Source organism: Salmo trutta, unplaced genomic scaffold (assembly GCF_901001165.1).
Source record: "Salmo trutta unplaced genomic scaffold, fSalTru1.1, whole genome shotgun sequence".
Taxonomy (NCBI): domain Eukaryota; kingdom Metazoa; phylum Chordata; class Actinopteri; order Salmoniformes; family Salmonidae; genus Salmo; species Salmo trutta.
This window is the reverse complement of record NW_021822395.1, coordinates 86,021-104,909: the sequence shown is the minus strand read 5'-3', so window position 1 is coordinate 104,909 and position 18,889 is coordinate 86,021. Positions and strand designations below refer to the sequence as shown.

Sequence of the window (18,889 nt, the reverse complement as noted above, 5' to 3'; positions counted from 1 at the left end):
ACACACACCAACGAGAGGAACAGGTGTGTATGTTGTGTTTACTGAGTGTATTTTTGTTTCTCTGCACGTTGAGCCTACCTCTGCTCAGCACTGCCCCATTGTCCCTGTAGTCTTGGAGCTCAGTGTCTTTCCTGGCCAGCAGAGCTCCCAGTTGGCCCACCTGTCTCTGCAGTAACCTGCTCATCAACAGCAGGGGGCGCACAAGCTGACTGCACACCTGATAGAACACACCAATACACATTACAGCCATTAGTCATGGAGCGCGCGCACACACACACACACACACACACACACGCACACACACACACGCACACACACTGGGCTTGCATAAAAACACACAAAAGTTGAGTACAGAGTTGGTGTTCAGTTAAGTCTATGGATCGTACCAAAGCCACAGGGGCAGGGGTGCTACGGAATTCCCAGTAGAAAGGCACCCCAGCCAGCTCACTCTTCAACTTCAGGTTGATGTCACCGCCGTGGTGGTTGAGGGAGAACTGAGGCTCACCCCCGTCCTCCACCCGTCCAGACAGACAGGGCTGAGCCACCTCACACATGTGAGAGAAGAAGGCGTGGACGGGAGCCCGCAATCGCCTGTTCAGCTCCTGTTATGACAGAGAGGACATTTTTTCAAAGGCTGTAGAAATGTACTTTAGTTTGAGTGTGTGTGTGTACATATGTGTGTGTCCTCCTTGCCTGAGCTCTGTCCTGGATGGCCCTGGTGTCCATCTCCTCCTCCCACACAGAGTGCAGGTCCGTGAGCAGGATGCGGTAGGCTGTGTCCCCAAACCAGGTCTTGGCCAGGAGCTGAGACCCACTGATACACACTGGTACCCAGGGACAGTCCAGCAGATCTCCATCCACTGCATCTCTCTCCATGGCAGACTATCACCAGGCCAGTACCAGCCACCTGGAGAGATGATGTAACATTACTCCCATCTCTCTCCATGGCAGACTATCACCAGGCCAGTACCAGCCACCTGGAGAGATGATGTAACATTACTCCCATCTCTCTCCATGGCAGACTATCACCAGGCCAGTACCAGCCACCTGGAGAGATAATGTAACATTACTCCCATCTCTCTCCATGGCAGACTATCACCAGGTCAGTACCAGCCACCTGGAGAGATAATGTAACATTACTCCCATCTCTCTCCATGGCAGACTATCACCAGGCCAGTACCAGCCACCTGGAGAGATGATGTAACATTACTCCCATCTCTCTCCATGGCAGACTATCACCAGGCCAGTACCAGCCACCTGGAGAGATGATGTAACATTACTCCCATCTCTCTCCATGGCAGACTATCACCAGGCCAGTACCAGCCACCTGGAGAGATGATGTAACATTACTCCCATCTCTCTCCATGGCAGACTATCACCAGGCCAGCACCAGCCACCTGGAGAGATGATGTAACATTACTCCCATCTCTCTCCATGGCAGACTATCACCAGGCCAGCACCAGCCACCTAGAGGGCTGAGGAGCAACCAGGTTGTCATATTTCCCTTGTCTTGTGAATGAACTCCAAACATGAAAGGCTGTGGTTATCTAGGATCATACACATTGCTGTCTAATAGTACAGGCATCATCTGCTTGCCATCACTTGACAGAAGCACAAGTCATATAATGGCAACGTCTCTGTTCGCTTACTCCGACACTGGTTGGATGGAGTCAGTGAGTCGCTAAATCAGCCACGTTAAAGTACGAGACTCAGTCTGGACACAGATCTGTTAAAACGTGTTAGACGCCGCCGTCCTAACCGCATAATCACACACCATCTATTCGAGCCGACCACTAGCAGCAACTTGAGGTTGTTGGGGATATGTAAGGAGGTTGTTTTCCGGAATACTTGGTATTTCTAGCAAATGCCATTATTTTACAGCGCATATTTCTGAGGTTAGTGAGCAAACTGATGTCATGCAAATGGTAAATAGAAAACGTAGCCAACTCGCTTTATGCAACGTTTATGTTAGCTTGCTTTATCATGACAATATTTAGGAAGTGAATATTCAACAAGCCAAGCCAGTATCAAAGTAACGTTATGCATGCAGTACGCGACAAAATGTATTTAGCATACTTTTAAATGATATGAAATTATTCAGGTTGGGAACAGTTTATTATAAAAAATAAATTCCCGAGAATGAATGCACATACCAAAGTTTGGGAACGGTCCTGCGGTCAAAACATTCCTCCGCTTTCACTGAAACAAAACCCCTCATTAAATTAGTTCCGCTTTAGAGGCCCTGTCCTATTTTATCAATAAAAAAAACATAATTCATCTTATCTTAACTAAATTCATTGATAAAATAAACATTTGAATTAATCCTTAGATAACCTAATCAGATAATTTCCCAAGTAAAAGGCAATGAACTTGACAAAATAGGCTGCCAAAAAATATATATTTTTGCTACATCTTCCCATAATAATCTCTGTGGTCTCTGTTGCGCCTGTGATACGGGGAATGAGGTGTCTCCACGATCCTGGGTCTCTCCTTGCCTGGCTTGCTGCCTCTGGTGCTTCTGGTAGGGGAGGAGCTGGGGGTGAGGGGGTCGGAGGAGGAGATGGGGGTGAGGGGGGAGAAGACCAGTCCGCTGCGGAGTGGTGACATGTCGATCTCTGAGAGGAGGGACCACTGTCCAGAGTCTGAGCCAGCTCCGGTGGGGAGATCGTCACTGCTGAGCCAGGAGTTGAGTGTGGTGAGTGGTTCTGTGCTGGAGCTGGCTCCTCCTGATCTCTGGGTGTGCCTATCAGTGTTGCTGCCACCGCTGGTTTGGCCAACACGTAGATCTGGAGGGTTGGACTCACACAGCATGCTACCGAGGAAGGGGGAACTATCTAGGGTCCAGGTTTCCAGGTCTGGAGAAGGTGTGTCGGTGGCCCGTGAGCCGAGGTGCGGCAGGGGGGAGCGCGTCAGAGGGCTCTGGCTCAGAGGGTCGGATAACGGAGGGATGGACGGGGGGGAGATTAACTGAGAGCAGAGAGTCGGGCTGGTTCTCTGGGCGGCGGGCAGACCTCCAGATCTCCAGTCCAGGCCTCCCCCACCCCCTCCTATGGGTGTCGGCACAGTGGCAGTGTTCTTGGTCCAGGCCCCCAGCAGCCGTGGTGGGGCCAGGTCGATCAGTGTAGGGGACCTGAGGGCAGTGCTGCTGCATGAGGCATCTTCTTCCCTCCTCTGCCCTCCGGAACCAAGAGAGCCAAGCCCAGCAAAATTCTGCTTCCACCGACTTCCAATGCTGCCCATTCCAGCAGCCTCTCTCTGGGTCTGGGTCCACCCCGACTCCCTCACTCTTCCAGCGGCACCACTACCAGTCCCCCCCTGGTCTCGGTCACTCTTCCCCCTGGACGGGCTCTCCTGGTAAGGTTGGTAGCTGGGGTTAGCTGGCTGACACTCCTCCTGCTGGTTGCTGGGGTTAGCTGGCTGACATTCCTCCAGCTGCCCATGCCTGCTCTGTTGGTGTGGGGGCACCAGGGTGGCATGGAGGGCCATCTCAGGGGTCAGCGTCAGAGAGGAGAGCGTCTTGAGGAGGGAGGACGATACTGGAGCATGCACCTCATTTTTCTCCTCGACCTCCTCCTCTCCATCTTCCTCCTCTCCGTCTTCCTCCTCTCCGTCTTCCTCCTCTCCATCTTCCTCCTCTCCATCTTCCTCCTCTCCATCTTCCTCCAGGGTAGTAAGAACACAGAGGGAGGTCAGGTGGATAGGAGCCACATTGGTGGGTTTAGGGATGTGTCTGGTACTGGGCTGAGCGGAGGTGGAGGCTGAGGTGGCGGGACCCTCAGGCAGGACCAGGGTGACGTGTCTGGGGGAAGAGGTGGCCCTGGACTGGACAGGGTGGTCCATGGAGCTGGAGGCCACACTGCTAGGGGGAGATGCCTTATGGGCCACGGCTGATGTTGGCGGTGTGGTATATTGATCAGATGGAGGTGGAGAGAATGGGGCTGACTGGGCAACCTGGGTGGAGGCCATACATGTGGACAGGCCAGGTGCTGCAGCCAGGGTCTTTCTGGGAGATGGAGGCTTGCTCATTTCAGACACTTCGTTCTCATTGTCTAAGGGTATTTTCTCCTGTAAGGAAACAGCAAAAGAAATTACACATGAAAGATACTCTGTGTGTGTGTGTGTGTGTGTGTGTGTGTGTGTGTGTGTGTGTGTGTGTGTGTGTATAAACACAGATCAGCAGTACCTGTTGCATGGCAAGGCACTTTAAAAGTGGCACAGGGGGAGTCACACCTGCAACATAAAAACAGTGACATCAAAATCAGCACTGCCATGGATATTGATATTAGCCAGAGAAATCCCTATGCAACATCCTGTCTTTTTGCCGTTGCCGAGTTTAGCCATGTATGTGTGTGTTTGTGTCCGTGAGTGAAAGGTTGACCAACCCAATGGCCCTGTGAGCAAAACTTTGTCTCTCTGTTGTTTCGCCGCCTCTGAGCAGCCTCCAAAATTGAGCAGCTTGGAAACCATGGTTGCCTTTTTCCTCCACTTAGAGAGAACCTGCAAACACACACCAGACAAAACCCTCTCAGATATACTGTTTTACAGGACAAAACACTGCCCTACAGCTCAAACAAGAGGGTCATTGACATTGAATTGAGTATAGACACAGGGTTAGTGTAAATAAAGCATTTACAGAGAGCGCACACTACGATTGTGGCCAATTCGGTTGTGAAGTCAGTAAATTCAGGAAATGACAAAGGAGAAATCTGTATAGGACTTCCTGAATGAACTGAGTTGATAGAGAGAGTGTTGAGTTACTGACAGACAGACCTTGAACCTCTTGTTCATCCTCCAGGGGGTACCGGTTCTAATCCCTTTCTTCATCACCAGTTTCTCCAGGTACTGCAGGGCGTCCTCGGACGACTCAAACGCCTCCATCTCCTCATGCATCTGCAGTAGCCTGGGCATCATGGGGTTAATAACTTAACATTAGGGATCCGTTCCGAATAGTACCCTATTCCCTTTATAGCGCACTACTTTTGACCAGGGCTGTTTCCTTTACATCCCACAGGGCTGTGTTTCCTTTACATCCCACAGGGCTGTGTTTCCTTTACATCCCACAGGGCTGTGTTTCCTTTACATCCCACAGGGCTGTGTTTCCTTTACATCCCACAGGGCTGTGTTTCCTTTACATCCCACAGGGCTGTGTTTCCTTTACATCCCACAGGGCTGTGTTTCCTTTACATCCCACAGGGCTGTGTTTCCTTTACATCCCACAGGGCTGTGTTTCCTTTACATCCCACAGGGCTCTGTTTCCTTTACATCCCACAGGGATGTGTTTCATTTACATCCCACAGGGCTGTGTTTCCTTTACATCCCACAGGGCTGTGTTTCCTTTACATACCACAGGGCTGTGTTTCCTTTACATCTCACAGGGCTGTGTTTCATTTACATCCCACAGGGCTCTGTTTCATTTACATACCACAGGGCTCTGTTTCCTTTACATCCCACAGGGCTGTGTTTCCTTTACATCCCACAGGGCTGTGTTTCCTTTACATCCCACAGGGCTGTTTCCTTTACATCCCACAGGGCTGTGTTTCCTTTACATCCCACAGGGCTGTGTTTCCTTTACATCCCACAGGGCTGTTTCCTTTACATCCCACAGGGCTGTGTTTCATTTACATCCCACAGGGCTGTGTTTCCTTTACATCCCACAGGGCTGTGTTTCCTTTACATCCCACAGGGCTCTGTTTCATTTACATCCCACAGGGCTGTGTTTCCTTTACATCCCACAGGGCTGTGTTTCCTTTACATCCCACAGGGCTGTGTTTCCTTTACATCCCACAGGGCTGTGTTTCCTTTACATCCCACAGGGCTCTGTTTCCTTTACATCCCACAGGGATGTGTTTCATTTACATCCCACAGGGCTGTGTTTCCTTTACATCCCACAGGGCTGTGTTTCCTTTACATACCACAGGGCTGTGTTTCCTTTACATCTCACAGGGCTGTGTTTCATTTACATCCCACAGGGCTCTGTTTCATTTACATACCACAGGGCTCTGTTTCCTTTACATCCCACAGGGCTGTGTTTCCTTTACATCCCACAGGGCTGTGTTTCCTTTACATCCCACAGGGCTGTTTCCTTTACATCCCACAGGGCTGTGTTTCCTTTACATCCCACAGGGCTGTGTTTCCTTTACATCCCACAGGGCTGTTTCCTTTACATCCCACAGGGCTGTGTTTCATTTACATCCCACAGGGCTGTGTTTCCTTTACATCCCACAGGGCTGTGTTTCCTTTACATCCCACAGGGCTGTGTTTCCTTTACATCCCACAGGGCTCTGTTTCATTTACATCCCACAGGGCTGTGTTTCCTTTACATCCCACAGGGCTGTGTTTCCTTTACATCCCACAGGGCTGTGTTTCCTTTACATCCCACAGGGCTGTGTTTCCTTTACATCCCACAGGGCTGTGTTTCCTTTACATCCCACAGGGCTGTGTTTCCTTTACATCTCACAGGGCTGTGTTTCCTTTACATCCCACAGGGCTCTGTTTCCTTTACATCCCACAGGGCTCTGTTTCCTTTACATCCCACAGGGCTGTGTTTCCTTTACATCCCACAGGGCTGTGTTTCCTTTACATCCCACAGGGCTGTGTTTCCTTTACATCCCACAGGGCTGTGTTTCCTTTACATCCCACAGGGCTGTGTTTCCTTTACATCCCACAGGGCTGTGGTCAAAAGGAATGCATTATATACAGTGGCAAGAAAAAGCATGTGAACCCTTTGGAAATACCTGGATTTCTGCATAAATTGGTCATAAAATGTATTCTGATCTCCATCTAGGTCACAACAATAGACAAACCGGTCTGCTTAAACTAATAACACACAAACAATTATACGTTTTCATGTCTTTATTGAACACACTGTGCAAACATTCACAGAGCAGGGTGGAAAAAGTATGTGAACCCTTGGATTTAATAACTGGTTGGCAGAAATAACCTCAACCAAACGTTTTCTGTAGTTGCGGATCAGACCTGCACAACGGTCAGGAGAAACTTTGGACCATTCCTCTTTACAAAACTGTTTCAGTTCAGCAATATTCTTGGGATGTCTGGTGTGAACTGCTCTCTTGAGGTCATGCCACAGCATCTCAATTGGGTTGAGGTCAGGACTGACTGGGCCACTCCAGAAGGCATATTTTCTTCTGTTGAAGCCATTCTGTTGTTGATTTACTTCTGTGTTTTGGGTCGTTGTCCTGTTGCATCACCCAACTTCTGTTGAGCTTCAATTGGCGGACAGATAACCTTACATTATCCTGCAAAATGTCTTGATAAACTTGGGAATTCATTTTTCTGTCAATGATAGCAAGCTGTCCAGGCCCTGAGGCAGCAAAGCAGGCCCAAACCACGATGCTCCCTCCACCATACTTTACAGTTGGGATGAGGTTTTGATGTTGGTGTGCTGTGCCTTTTTTCTCTCCACACAGTCTTGTGTGTTCCTTCCAAACAACTCAATTGTAGTTTCATCTGTCCACAGAATATTTTGTCAGTAGCGCTGTGGAAGATCCAGGTGCACTTTTGCAAACTTCAGACGTGCAGCAATGTTTTTATTGGACAGAAATGGCTTTTTAAATTTGTTTAAATTTATTTTTATTTAACTAGGCAAGTCAGTTAAGAACAAATTATTATTTACAATGACAGCCTACCAAAGGTCTCCTGCAGGGATTAAAAATAAAACAAATACAATATAAATATATATATAGGACAAAACACATATCACAACAAGAGAGACAACACTACATAAAGAGAGACCTAAGACAACAACATAGCAAGGCAGCAACACATGACAACACAGCATGGTAGCAACACAACATAACAACAACATGGTAGCAACACAACATGATAGCAGCACAAAACATGGTACAAACATTATTGGGCACAGACAACAGCACAAAGGGCAAGAAGGTAGAGACAACACATGACGCAAAGCAGCCACAACTGTCAGTAAGTGTCCATGATTGAGTCTTTGAATGAAGAGATGGAGATAAAACTGTCCAGTTTGAGTGTTGGTTGCAGCTCGTTCCAGTCGCTAATTGCAGTGAACTGAAAAGAGGAGCGACCCAGGGATGTGTGTGCTTTGGGGATCTTTAACAGAACATGACTGGCAGAACGGGTGTTGTATGTGGAGGATGAGGGCTGCAGAAGATCTCACATAGGGGGGAGTGAGGCCTAAGAGGGTTTTATAAATAAGCATCAACCAGTGGGTCTTGCGACGGGTATACAGAGATGACCAGTTTACAGAGGAGTATAGAGTGCAGTGATGTATCCTATAAGGAGCATTGGGTGGCAAATCTGATGGCCGAATGGTAAAGAACATCTAGCCGCTCGAGAGAACCCTTACCTGCCGATCTATAATTGAAGTCTCCGTAATCTTTAAAAAAAAATGTTTACCTTTATTTAACTAGGCAAGTCAATTAAGAACAAATTCTTATTTTCAATGACGACCTTGGAACAGTGGTTAACTGCCTTGTTCAGGGGCAGAACGACAGATTTTTACCTCAGCTCGGGGATTCGATCTTGCAACCTTTCGGTTACTAGTCCAACGGTCTAACCACTAGGCTACCTGCCGCCCCAGGAAGCCTAGCATATGTAGGATGGTCATCTGAATCACGGTTAGTTTGGCAGCTGGGGTGAAAGAGGAGTGATTACGATAGAGGAAACCAAGTCTAGATTTAACTTTAGCCTGCAGCTTTGATATGTGCTGAGAGAAGGACAGTACACCGTCTAGCCATACTCCCAAGTACTTCCATGAGGTGACTACCTCAAGCTCTAAACCCTCAGAAGTAGTAATCACACCTGTGATTACCAAACCACATGACCTTTGTTTTGGAGGTGTTCAGAACAAGGTTAAGGGTAGAGAAAGCTTGTTAGACACTAAGAAAGCTTTGTTGTAGAGAATTTAACACAAAATCCAGGCAGGGGCCAGCTGAGTATAAGACTGTATCGTCTGCATATAAATGGATGAGAGAGCTTCCTACTGCCTAAGCTATGTTGTTGATGTAAATTGAGAAGAGCGTGGGGCCTAGGATCGAGCCTTGGGGTACTCCCTTGGTGACAGGCAGCGGCTGAGACAGCAGATTTTCTGACTTTATAGACTGCACTCTGAGAGAGGTAGTTAGCAAACCAGCCCCAAGACCCCCAGCTTCTTCCGTGGTGTCCTCCCATGCACACCATTCTTGTTAAGTGTTTTACGTATCGTAGACTCGTCAGAGATATTAGCATGTTCCAGAGATTTCTGTAAGTCTTTAGCTGACACTCTAGGATTCTTCTTAACCTCATTGAGCATTCTGCGCTGTGCTCTTGCATTCATCTTTGCAGGACGGCCACTCCTAGGGAGAGTAGCAACAGTGCTGAACTTTCTCCATTTATAGACAATTTATCTTACCATGGACTGATGAACATCAAGGCTTTTAGAGATATATCTTTATGCAAGTCAAAATCTTAATCTTAGGTCCTCTGAGGTGTCTTTTGTTCAGACATGGTTCACATCAGACAATGCTTCTTGTGAATAGCAAACTCAAATTTTGTTGAGGTTTTTTTTTATAGGGCAGGGCAGCTCTAACCAACATCTCCAATCTCGTCTCATTGATTGGACTCCAGGTTAGCTGACTCCTGACTCCAATTAGCTTTTGGAGAAGTCATTGGCCTAGGGGTTCACATACTTTTTCCAACCTATACTGTGAATGTTAAAATTATGTTTTCAGTATAGACAACAACAATACAATAATTTGTGTTATTAGTTTAAGCACACTATGTTTGTCTATTGTTGTGATTTAGATGAAGATCAGATCAAATATGATGACATATTTATGCAGAAATCCAGGTAACTCCAAAGGGTTCACATACTTTTTCTTGTCACTGTAGGGAATAGGGAATCATTTGGGACGTTTCCTACCTACATCCTTCCTGTTCTTTCTAAGATAAAACTAGATTGACCACTTAGCAATATCAGATCTATTTATATTATGGTTATTTAACATTATTTTCCACTTACCTTGGATATAATTATTACCAAGGCAGTTTTTTTTTACCAAGGCAGTTTTTGGACAGTAGACATTTGTTTTGTTAGTGTAGCTACTTTGCATCATTTTCAGAAAATGGGCTGAAAACAGTATACACTTTGACCTTTGAACCCAGAATGAGATTCCATAATAAACCGTACCTGCCCCTCTTCTCCATACATTCCAGGATGATGGGGGAGATTGTGCTGTTTGAGGGGTAAGTCGTCCTGTTGTCTGGGTTGGTGGTCTCTCTGTACATCAGCGCTGCGATAAAGTCTGAATAAGGTACTGGCTTAGGAGTGACCACATTACTGTAGACACAGGGAGCGATATGTTACATGGGAGAAAATTGGTCTGTCAAATCTAGGGGAAAAAAACTCACACAAAAAGGGTCACAGTGTCAGAATGTCAATAGATAAGAATTCGTGTACAGTATCTGAGTGTGTCCGTGTCTCACTAGTGATGGTCTTTGCGGTCGTCCGGTGGTGGACGGCGGAGGAAGAGCGAGCGCTCCACTAGGCTCTCCATGTTTCTCTTTGGGTGCTTCAACTAGGGAGTAAATAATAGATAGGCAAGATCAATTCTTCCTCCTCATCTACACAAACACTGATGTGTCTCCCTCTAACCTGGTGGGAGTATCCGTAACCCAAGGATCCATACGCAATCACCATCTCCATCTCCAGCTTACAGATGATCTGGAAAACAAGTCGGCTTTTATTGTGGGTCAATACAGGAATCCGTTGTACAAAACTCCTATTGAACATGATATAACTGTCCCACATGTTGACCGTGGTGTCCGATTCATATTCTGTACCTGGTGCTTGAGCCTCAGCTCCAGCAGGTGGTTCATTTGTGATTTCTGATTAGAGAACAGGACAGAGGACAAGACAGTTTATCTGGTCCTGCATGCCAGCCTTCTAGCAGCAGGTGAATGAGAATACTTGTACCATCGACTGAAAGCTAAAATAGAAAGAACCCATTGGTTCTTTGGTGGAGGACATCTACACGTGTTTAGCCCTGGACAGCCTTGTACACTCACTCTTATGATCATCATAGTATTATTATCTGATTTAAACATGGCATGGTAAGCATGAAGGGGCGGTGGGTTCGTCCCTATCGCTCCTGTCCGTGTGGTTCACTCACACTGAGGATGTCCAGCAGTTTGACAAAGGTCTTTCCTATGAGCTTGGGAACTCCGGTGTCCTGCTCGAAGAAGATGAGCTCCACCACCAGACGGTGTGACTCGCAGACACCCAGCGTGTTATCAGTGCTCTTAGGAATCTGAAACATCCAAATGAGTCATTGATTGATTGTGTTAAGGTCTTGGATAGAGGAACACCTGTCCTGTTAGATACGGAAAATAATATTCTTACAACTTTCTCAAAAGAGTATTGCAATAGCTGGCCCCATACTGTACCTGCAGTGTAGCCAGCTCTCTTGTCATGACCAATACATGAATCCAAACAGAGAGAAGTTGGCTAGAGCATCAACTAATATACCTACTTACCTGTATGGAGAAATACTTCCACTCGTTGAAGCAGAGGGGGAACTTGGAGCGCTCAGCCTTGGAGTCCTTGTAGGGCTGGACCGTAGTACACTTCACCTTCTCCCCAATACTTGCCCTCAGGAAGCCCTGGGTGCCTTTCTTTATGGAAGCTGGGAACACAACGCTCAGGAAAACTTCATTTTATTAGTAATTTAGCAGACACTTATCCAGGGCCACTTACGATGGCCTAACTTAACTACCTCAGCACACTGACACACACACACAGCTTTGGCATGGTGAATAGGGTCTAATGATTTCACTGTTAGGGGCCACTGAGAAGGATACAGTTTTTATTGAAATCCCTGCAGTTTTTCAGATGGACTGTTAGACATCCTTTCTGTAAACAAAATATACTATTTTAAACACTACAGTCCTTTAATGTAATAAGAATATTTATGTCAGGTGTAAAGTCTATATTCCAGTTAACTATGCATAATAATGTGAATTGACAATACTAGAATGCAAATTCACTAGTGGGCCTCGTGGAATTAGTGGTGGTGGTGGTGGGGGAAGCTCCTCATCCTCTTCCTCATCGTCATCAGGAACAGGCTCGGCTCTTGATACTCTTCTCAACAGCTGTGAAAATGAACCAGGTAGTAACCCAGCCCTCTAGTGTTATACCCGTGACAAATGATGATTCAATGTGCATCTATCAAACTGAGAAATTACTGTAGGCGTATTTCTAGAGGGTAAATATGCCTGCCTGTTGTAACAATCATATTTACATTCCCAATGAGATTGACTGATTTTCCATCCGTTGGTGGCCCTTCGTTCGTCGTTGCCACTGGATCATTCATTATACACCTGAAACACCTCGGCGTCTGTAAATAGGAAGCAAATGTGCAACTGGAAAACGCTTTCAAAATAGGGATTGACTTGCGCTGTTGTCCGGGCAACATAGGTCCAACAAAAACAAGCGCGGCCTTGTTCTATCCGGGGAGCACCCAGTCAGAGTGTGCTCGGGGCGTTCGTAAATTCACTCTCGGAGCGTTCAGAGTGCACACTGGACACTCTGGTCGAGGAGTAGGGTTAATCCGAGTGTTCTGACCTCACAACGGCTGTCAAGCACCCAAGCTAACTGGCTAAAGTTCGCTAGCTTGCAAGCTACTTCCAGACATAAATTAGAGAACACATCACTAACTAATCATTAACTGACACTGGTCATATACGGGTGTTGAGCGTTCGTAAATTTATCAATTATTCTGCGCTCTGGCACACTCAGACGAGTGTTCTGAACTCGGAGTAGATAGCAAGAGGGAAGTTACGAACGCACCCTGTGTTCAGCAGTGTAGGCGCTGCAAGCAGCTTATTGCCCGTTATGTACTAGACATACATTTTCATAGTTGTTGGTCGCCTCCTAGTGAAATATTTATGTATTGTTTAAAATATAAACGCCTATACACCGATTGTACAAAACATTAGGAGCACATGCTCTTTCCACGACAGACTGACCAGGTGAATTATATCATCCCTTATTGAAGTCACCTGTTAAATCCACTTCAATAAATATATGAACTGGAGGAGCCAGGTTAAGGTTTTTTACACATGGATTGTGTAATGTGTGCCATTCACAAGGTGAATGGGTAAGACAAAAATATTTAAGTGCCTTTGAACGGGGTATGTTAGTACGTGCCAAGTGCATCGGTTTTGGTCAAGAACTGCAACGTTGCTGGGTTGTTTATGATCAACAGTTCCCTGTGTGTATCAAGAATGTTCCACCAGCCAAAGGACATCCAGCAAACTTGACACAACTGTGGGAAGCATTGGAGTCAACAAGGGCCAGCATCCCTGTGGAACGCTTTCGGCACCTTGTAGAGTCCATTCCCCACCGAATTGAGGCTGTTCTGAGGGCAAAAGAGGGTACTTGAAATTAGGAAGGTGTTCCTAATGTTTTGTACACAGTGTCCTATTTTCACAGCTACAATCAGCCATACATATGAACTATATTTTTGACAAGACTTTAATGATTACTTTCCACTTGTGTATACAAAGCAGTTTATCTGTACAGAATGGGCCAGGGAGACATTTAAAACAATCACTTACAATTTAGTACCTGGAAAGTGCAAAAAGTACATTTAAAATCCACTAAAATAAAAATCATGCTGTACATTATACACCAGTATTTATAAATCAGATATACACACACACATCCATTTGGTGACAGTCACAGAGCAAGCAGCTAAGGTAAGACCAATATATTTCAGATTTTTAGTCTAATTTGTTTACAGTTCTAGATTCTTGGTTCCTATTGGATGTTACGTTTGTGGAATGCTGCTATCCATGGGTTATCATGGAGGGAGGGGTAACAAGGAATTCTACACACTAACCGGATAATTGTCTGTATGATGCAACGTGGATAAAAAGGCACTGTTTCAGTGGTGGAGTTGGAAGAAAGTCCTAAAACAAGATAGTGGTGTCGTCTGACTGACAAAAACATTTATTAAATACGTCCTTTGGAAAAAATGATTAACACATCCTGATGAGAATGGAAACTGATTAAAGGAGTATGCCATCGAGACACATCAGCATAAACAATTAAAAATAAACATGTATTGAAACGGCCTCGTTTAAAAAAGGGCACACGTTGGTCTGTGATTGCGGAGACACTTAAGACCAAAAACAACCACACTGTACATAGAAGTCTGATCCCTAACCTATAACCACCATAGAATCAGAATGAATGATTCTAAGTCCATGATAGATAAGAACCAGAATCACTGAATTATTATCAAGAAGGCAAATGATATGACAAGGAAATAAGGAATTTGGCATTTTAAGAAACTACTGTCATCATGGACAGACACACTCACATTATGCAACAGATGACCTACCCCGACCAAACTGTCCTTTTGATTTGACAGGAGCATAACAACCATAAGGATTCAATGGGGGGTGAAATCATTCATAATCTCAAACAGACATAAAAACACACATGAAATCTCAAAAGCCACATTAGGCCTGGTTCACAGACACACGTTTAGTGACGTTACTGCATTTCTGGAACTCCAGAGGACCTTAACTAGCTGACATGGCTCCCACTAAGAGACAATTATGGAAGGAGGAGGAACACTGAGGTGATTCTGACTGTTGGAAGATGACAGCTGTTTGGGCCGTCCCTTGGCAGAATAAGTTTCATCTCCCAATCGCGTCGTCCCTGTCAGAAAAAACAGGAAAACTGGAGATTTTTTTTTAGTTCAGCCTTGACAAGAAGAGGCTGGAATGTACCAATGCACAGTCAGCAGAGCAGAGGAAAGAACTGTATTGCTGTAACACTGACATCTCAAAAGCCCTTTGAAAGTCTCCCCTCCCATTCTGAAAGGTGGATCGATCCACCATCTTTAGTTTTTTGCCGCATAAATCTTTGTTGAACAACTGAAGCACCACTTAAAAACATACAAATAATGTAGTGTGAATTTAAATAGCCTATGGGAAAAAAGCTAGTTTTCATTCATAAATAAACATTGATTCAAGTAACATAAAAACATTCTAGGATGAATCTAGCGCTAAACATTGCACACTAAGCCAGGTTCAGTATGGTTCGTCCCTCCAAAGCATGCGGTCTAACACAAGTGTAGTGATGGGCTGTATGAGAAGCTTGCAGTGTGTGTAAGAGTGTAGTGTTCGAGGGGAGCGAGTCCTTTGGGCACGGTATGGGGTAGCTAGTGATTCTACAACACCTGGCTTCTCTCTTCTTCTGTAGTGTCAAACTAGCGGACTTTGGGTGCGTTCCAGGTCGTCTTTATTGATTATCAGATCTCACAACGCCTGGAGAAGTGTTCAGCATCTCAGGAACCACATTAAATGTGATATAGAAATCTACTGAGATTGCAATAGAGATTACATGGAACGCAGTCAGAGGCTTCTCCAATAGGGAGGGGTCTATGCATGTGTACATTAGCAAACAAGTGTGTGTGTCAGGCTTAGTACGAGTGTTGGATACCCTAGGGCCCCGTCCTCTAAACTAAATGAGGAGCGGGCCGGAAATGCCACGCAAAACACAACCTAACCACAGACCTTATACACATGCACCCATCTGTAAAAAAACTACAATTATCAGTAACACCAAACACAAAAAGAAAAATACTAAAACATTGTATTGTGACTGAACATAGCCCCTTACTGCTGCCTAGGAGCCCTGAGGTATCGGTCACAGCCTAGTCAGACTGGAAGGCAAAATCAAGTCAACAACGACCACTGGAGAAAACAACCAGCGAGAGACAACTCACAGAAACACAAAGAGCGTACATACACAAATACACTGCTCAGTGGTCTCGGGTTAGGGCTCGGAGAAGTGGGTCATCTTGATGACCAGAGAAATATAATTCCCATTGAAGTCAGTGTTATGTGATGGGTGGACCTTCAACCAGGTTAAGTGTTCCCATTAGAGTAATTACATTTCTACATTGGGGATCCCCTTCGTTCCTTGGGCCTGAGAGGTGGAGGGGTCAGAGGTCAGCTCAGACTGCTGTAGTGTGTGTCTGCATAGAGGGTCTCTGTAGTAGTGGGAGCCACTGGCCTGACCGTGCTAGTGATGATGATGAAGGAAGATGAAGAGTAATGGCCATGGGTGTCATTGAAGGGGAGGGGGTGTGAGGGGATGTATGCACCTACAGTTGGATCAGAAACTCGACGCCCGCGCCGGTTGGTCCGTCTTGACCTGCCCTACTCATCCGCCTAACCTTTACACACAGTTAAAACACACACACCCAGTCTTCCACCCACTCGTGGGTCAGTGTCCTTCCCAAGTCAGAGGGAGGAACAGAAAAGGAGAGTAAGATTTCCCCAAAACAGTCATCAGTCAATCAAAACGAGGGGTGGTTCAATCTGATTGGGTAGACTGATGATTGGCAGGGCTGGCGGGCCAATCAGGCAGGCAGCAGGGTGAGGGGGTGTGGTGGTAGTGGAGAGGGGGGGTTGGAAGGGGTGGTGGTGGGGTCAGTTCTGGTTGCAGGCTGGTTGGTACTCTGTCTCTCCAGAGGAGATCTGGGTCAGGCGCTTGCTGGAGCCCCACAGCTTACGAGTGATCTGGCCTGAACGCATCTGAGAACAGTGGAGGAAAGGAGGAGGAGGAGGAAGTGAGGAAGAGGAGAGACAGATGAGGCGGAGGAGGAAAGTGTGAAGTCAAAAGAAACAAACAAAAAGCAGGATATGATTTATGAGTGATCGGTTAGTTCAGAAATGTTGGAATGACCTAGTGCCAGTTCAAAACCAAAGCTTGGTTCACTTTGAGGCAGGTCCATTTGTATAAAAGAAAGGGGAGAGAAGTTGGGAGGGGATCAAATTATCAATTGATTCGAGGGTGATTCCCTGTGTCCCTCCCACTCCCATCATTACAGCCCCAGAGTTAACCTTACTTCAGAACAGCCCCAGAGTTAACCTTACTTCAGAACAGCCCCAGAGCTAACCTTAATTCAGAACAGCCCCAGAGTTAACCTTACTTCAGAACAGCCCCAGAGTTAACCTTACTTCAGAACAGCCCCAGAGTTAACCTTACTTCAGAACAGCCCCAGAGCTAACCTTACTTCAGAACAGCCCCAGAGCTAACCTTAATTCAGAACAGCCCCAGAGCTAACCTTAATTCAGAACAGCCCCAGAGTTAACCTTACTTCAGAACAGCCCCAGAGCTAACCTTACTTCAGAACAGCCCCAGAGTTAACCTTACTTCAGAACAGCCCCAGAGTTAACCTTACTTCAGAACAGCCCCAGAGTTAACCTTACTTCAGAACAGCCCCAGAGCTAACCTTAATTCAGAACAGCCCCAGAGTTAACCTTACTTCAGAACAGCCCCAGAGCTAACCTTAATTCAGAACAGCCCCAGAGCTAACCTTACTTCAGAACAGCCCCAGAGCTAACCTTACTTCAGAACAGCCCCAGAGTTAACCTTACTTCAGAACAGCCCCAGAGCTAACCTTACTTCAGAACAGCCCCAGAGTTAACCTTACTTCAGAACAGCCCCAGAGTTAACCTTACTTCAGAACAGCCCCAGAGTTAACCTTACTTCAGAACAGCCCCAGAGCTAACCTTACTTCAGAACAGCCCCAGAGCTAACCTTACTTCAGAACAGCCCCAGAGTTAACCTTACTTCAGAACAGCCCCAGAGCTAACCTTAATTCAGAACAGCCCCAGAGTTAACCTTACTTCAGAACAGCCCCAGAGCTAACCTTAATTCAGAACAGCCCCAGAGCTAACCTTACTTCAGAACAGCCCCAGAGCTAACCTTACTTCAGAACAGCCCCAGAGTTAACCTTACTTCAGAACAGCCCCAGAGCTAACCTTACTTCAGAACAGCCCCAGAGTTAACCTTACTTCAGAACAGCCCCAGAGTTAACCTTACTTCAGAACAGCCCCAGAGTTAACCTTACTTCAGAACAGCCCCAGAGCTAACCTTACTTCAGAACAGCCCCAGAGCTAACCTTACTTCAGAACAGCCCCAGAGTTAACCTTAATTCAGAACAGCCCCAGAGCTAACCTTACTTCAGAACAGCCCCAGAGCTAACCTTACTTCAGAACAGCCCCAGAGCTAACCTTAATTCAGAACAGCCCCAGAGCTAACCTTACTTCAGAACAGCCCCAGAGTTAACCTTACTTCAGAACAGCCCCAGAGCTAACCTTACTTCAGAACAGCCCCAGAGCTAACCTTACTTCAGAACAGCCCCAGAGCTAACCTTACTTCAGAACAGCCCCAGAGCTAACCTTAATTCAGAACAGCCCCAGAGCTAACCTTAATTCAGAACAGCCCCAGAGCTAACCTTACTTCAGAACAGCCCCAGAGCTAACCTTAATTCAGAACAGCCCCAGAGCTAACCTTACTTTCATGTCTACCAGCAGGGAGGAAGAAATCAGGGTTAAACCATTTTCACTTGAAGAGCCGGAAGACAATAAGGGTTAAACCATTTCCACTTGAGGAGCAGGTGGGAATAAATTACAGCCTAGTGTATCTTATTATAGCGTAGCTTATTACTAATATAGTTTATATGGCTTGAATTTGCAGAGGTGTTCATCCAAGGCAATTCACAGCATTTGTCACAAATACATACTAAATCAGTCAATAGTAATGACACTTCCGGTAAACAATATTGGACAACACCATCCCAAGGCCCAAAAAGAAGTCATTCCTCGGTTAGAATGAGGTAAACGGAAGCCCATGTTTTCATTTCACAGTAATATTCCAGGAGAGGGTGTGTTGTATTCATTCAGAGGGGTTTATGGAATGTCTCAAGTGTTACTGTGTGTGGTCACCAATCCTTGCAGGGCGAGAATGGGCCAGGGTCCTGCTCACTCTGGGGCATACGCCCCAGAAACAGGGTCATGTTCATTAGGGCACGCAACGGAACATTATTTA

General features: G+C 46.1%; 2 protein-coding genes across 4 annotated transcripts in view; both read right to left on the bottom strand.

The window, feature by feature from the left end:
• Positions 1 to 914: 914 nt before the first annotated feature.
• LOC115182104 (flocculation protein FLO11-like) lies at positions 915 to 10,775 on the bottom strand. Of its 2 annotated transcripts, none has more exons than XM_029743757.1 (8): positions 10,628 to 10,775; positions 10,459 to 10,550; positions 10,163 to 10,312; positions 4,771 to 4,900; positions 4,383 to 4,497; positions 4,184 to 4,230; positions 2,154 to 4,065; positions 915 to 1,327 (listed from the first exon to the last, which is right to left on the bottom strand). In XM_029743757.1, exons 1-7 carry the CDS (start codon positions 10,763 to 10,765, stop codon positions 2,407 to 2,409), a joined length of 2,331 nt encoding a protein of 776 aa, XP_029599617.1. In that variant the 5' UTR covers positions 10,766 to 10,775; the 3' UTR covers positions 915 to 1,327; positions 2,154 to 2,406. The 2 variants fall into 2 exon arrangements, with proteins under 2 accessions (XP_029599617.1, XP_029599618.1); XM_029743758.1 differs by lacking the exon at positions 915 to 1,327 and adding an exon at positions 1,356 to 1,467.
• Positions 10,776 to 13,489: 2,714 nt separating this feature from the next.
• Positions 13,490 to 18,889, bottom strand: part of LOC115182106 (neurobeachin-like protein 1) — a 62,552-nt gene continuing 57,152 nt past the window's right edge. For both annotated transcript variants that reach the window (XM_029743763.1, XM_029743764.1), the window contains one exon: positions 13,490 to 16,587. In XM_029743763.1, the coding sequence (XP_029599623.1) occupies positions 16,483 to 16,587 (105 nt within the window). In that variant the 3' untranslated portion in view covers positions 13,490 to 16,482. The remainder of the gene's footprint in view (positions 16,588 to 18,889) is intronic.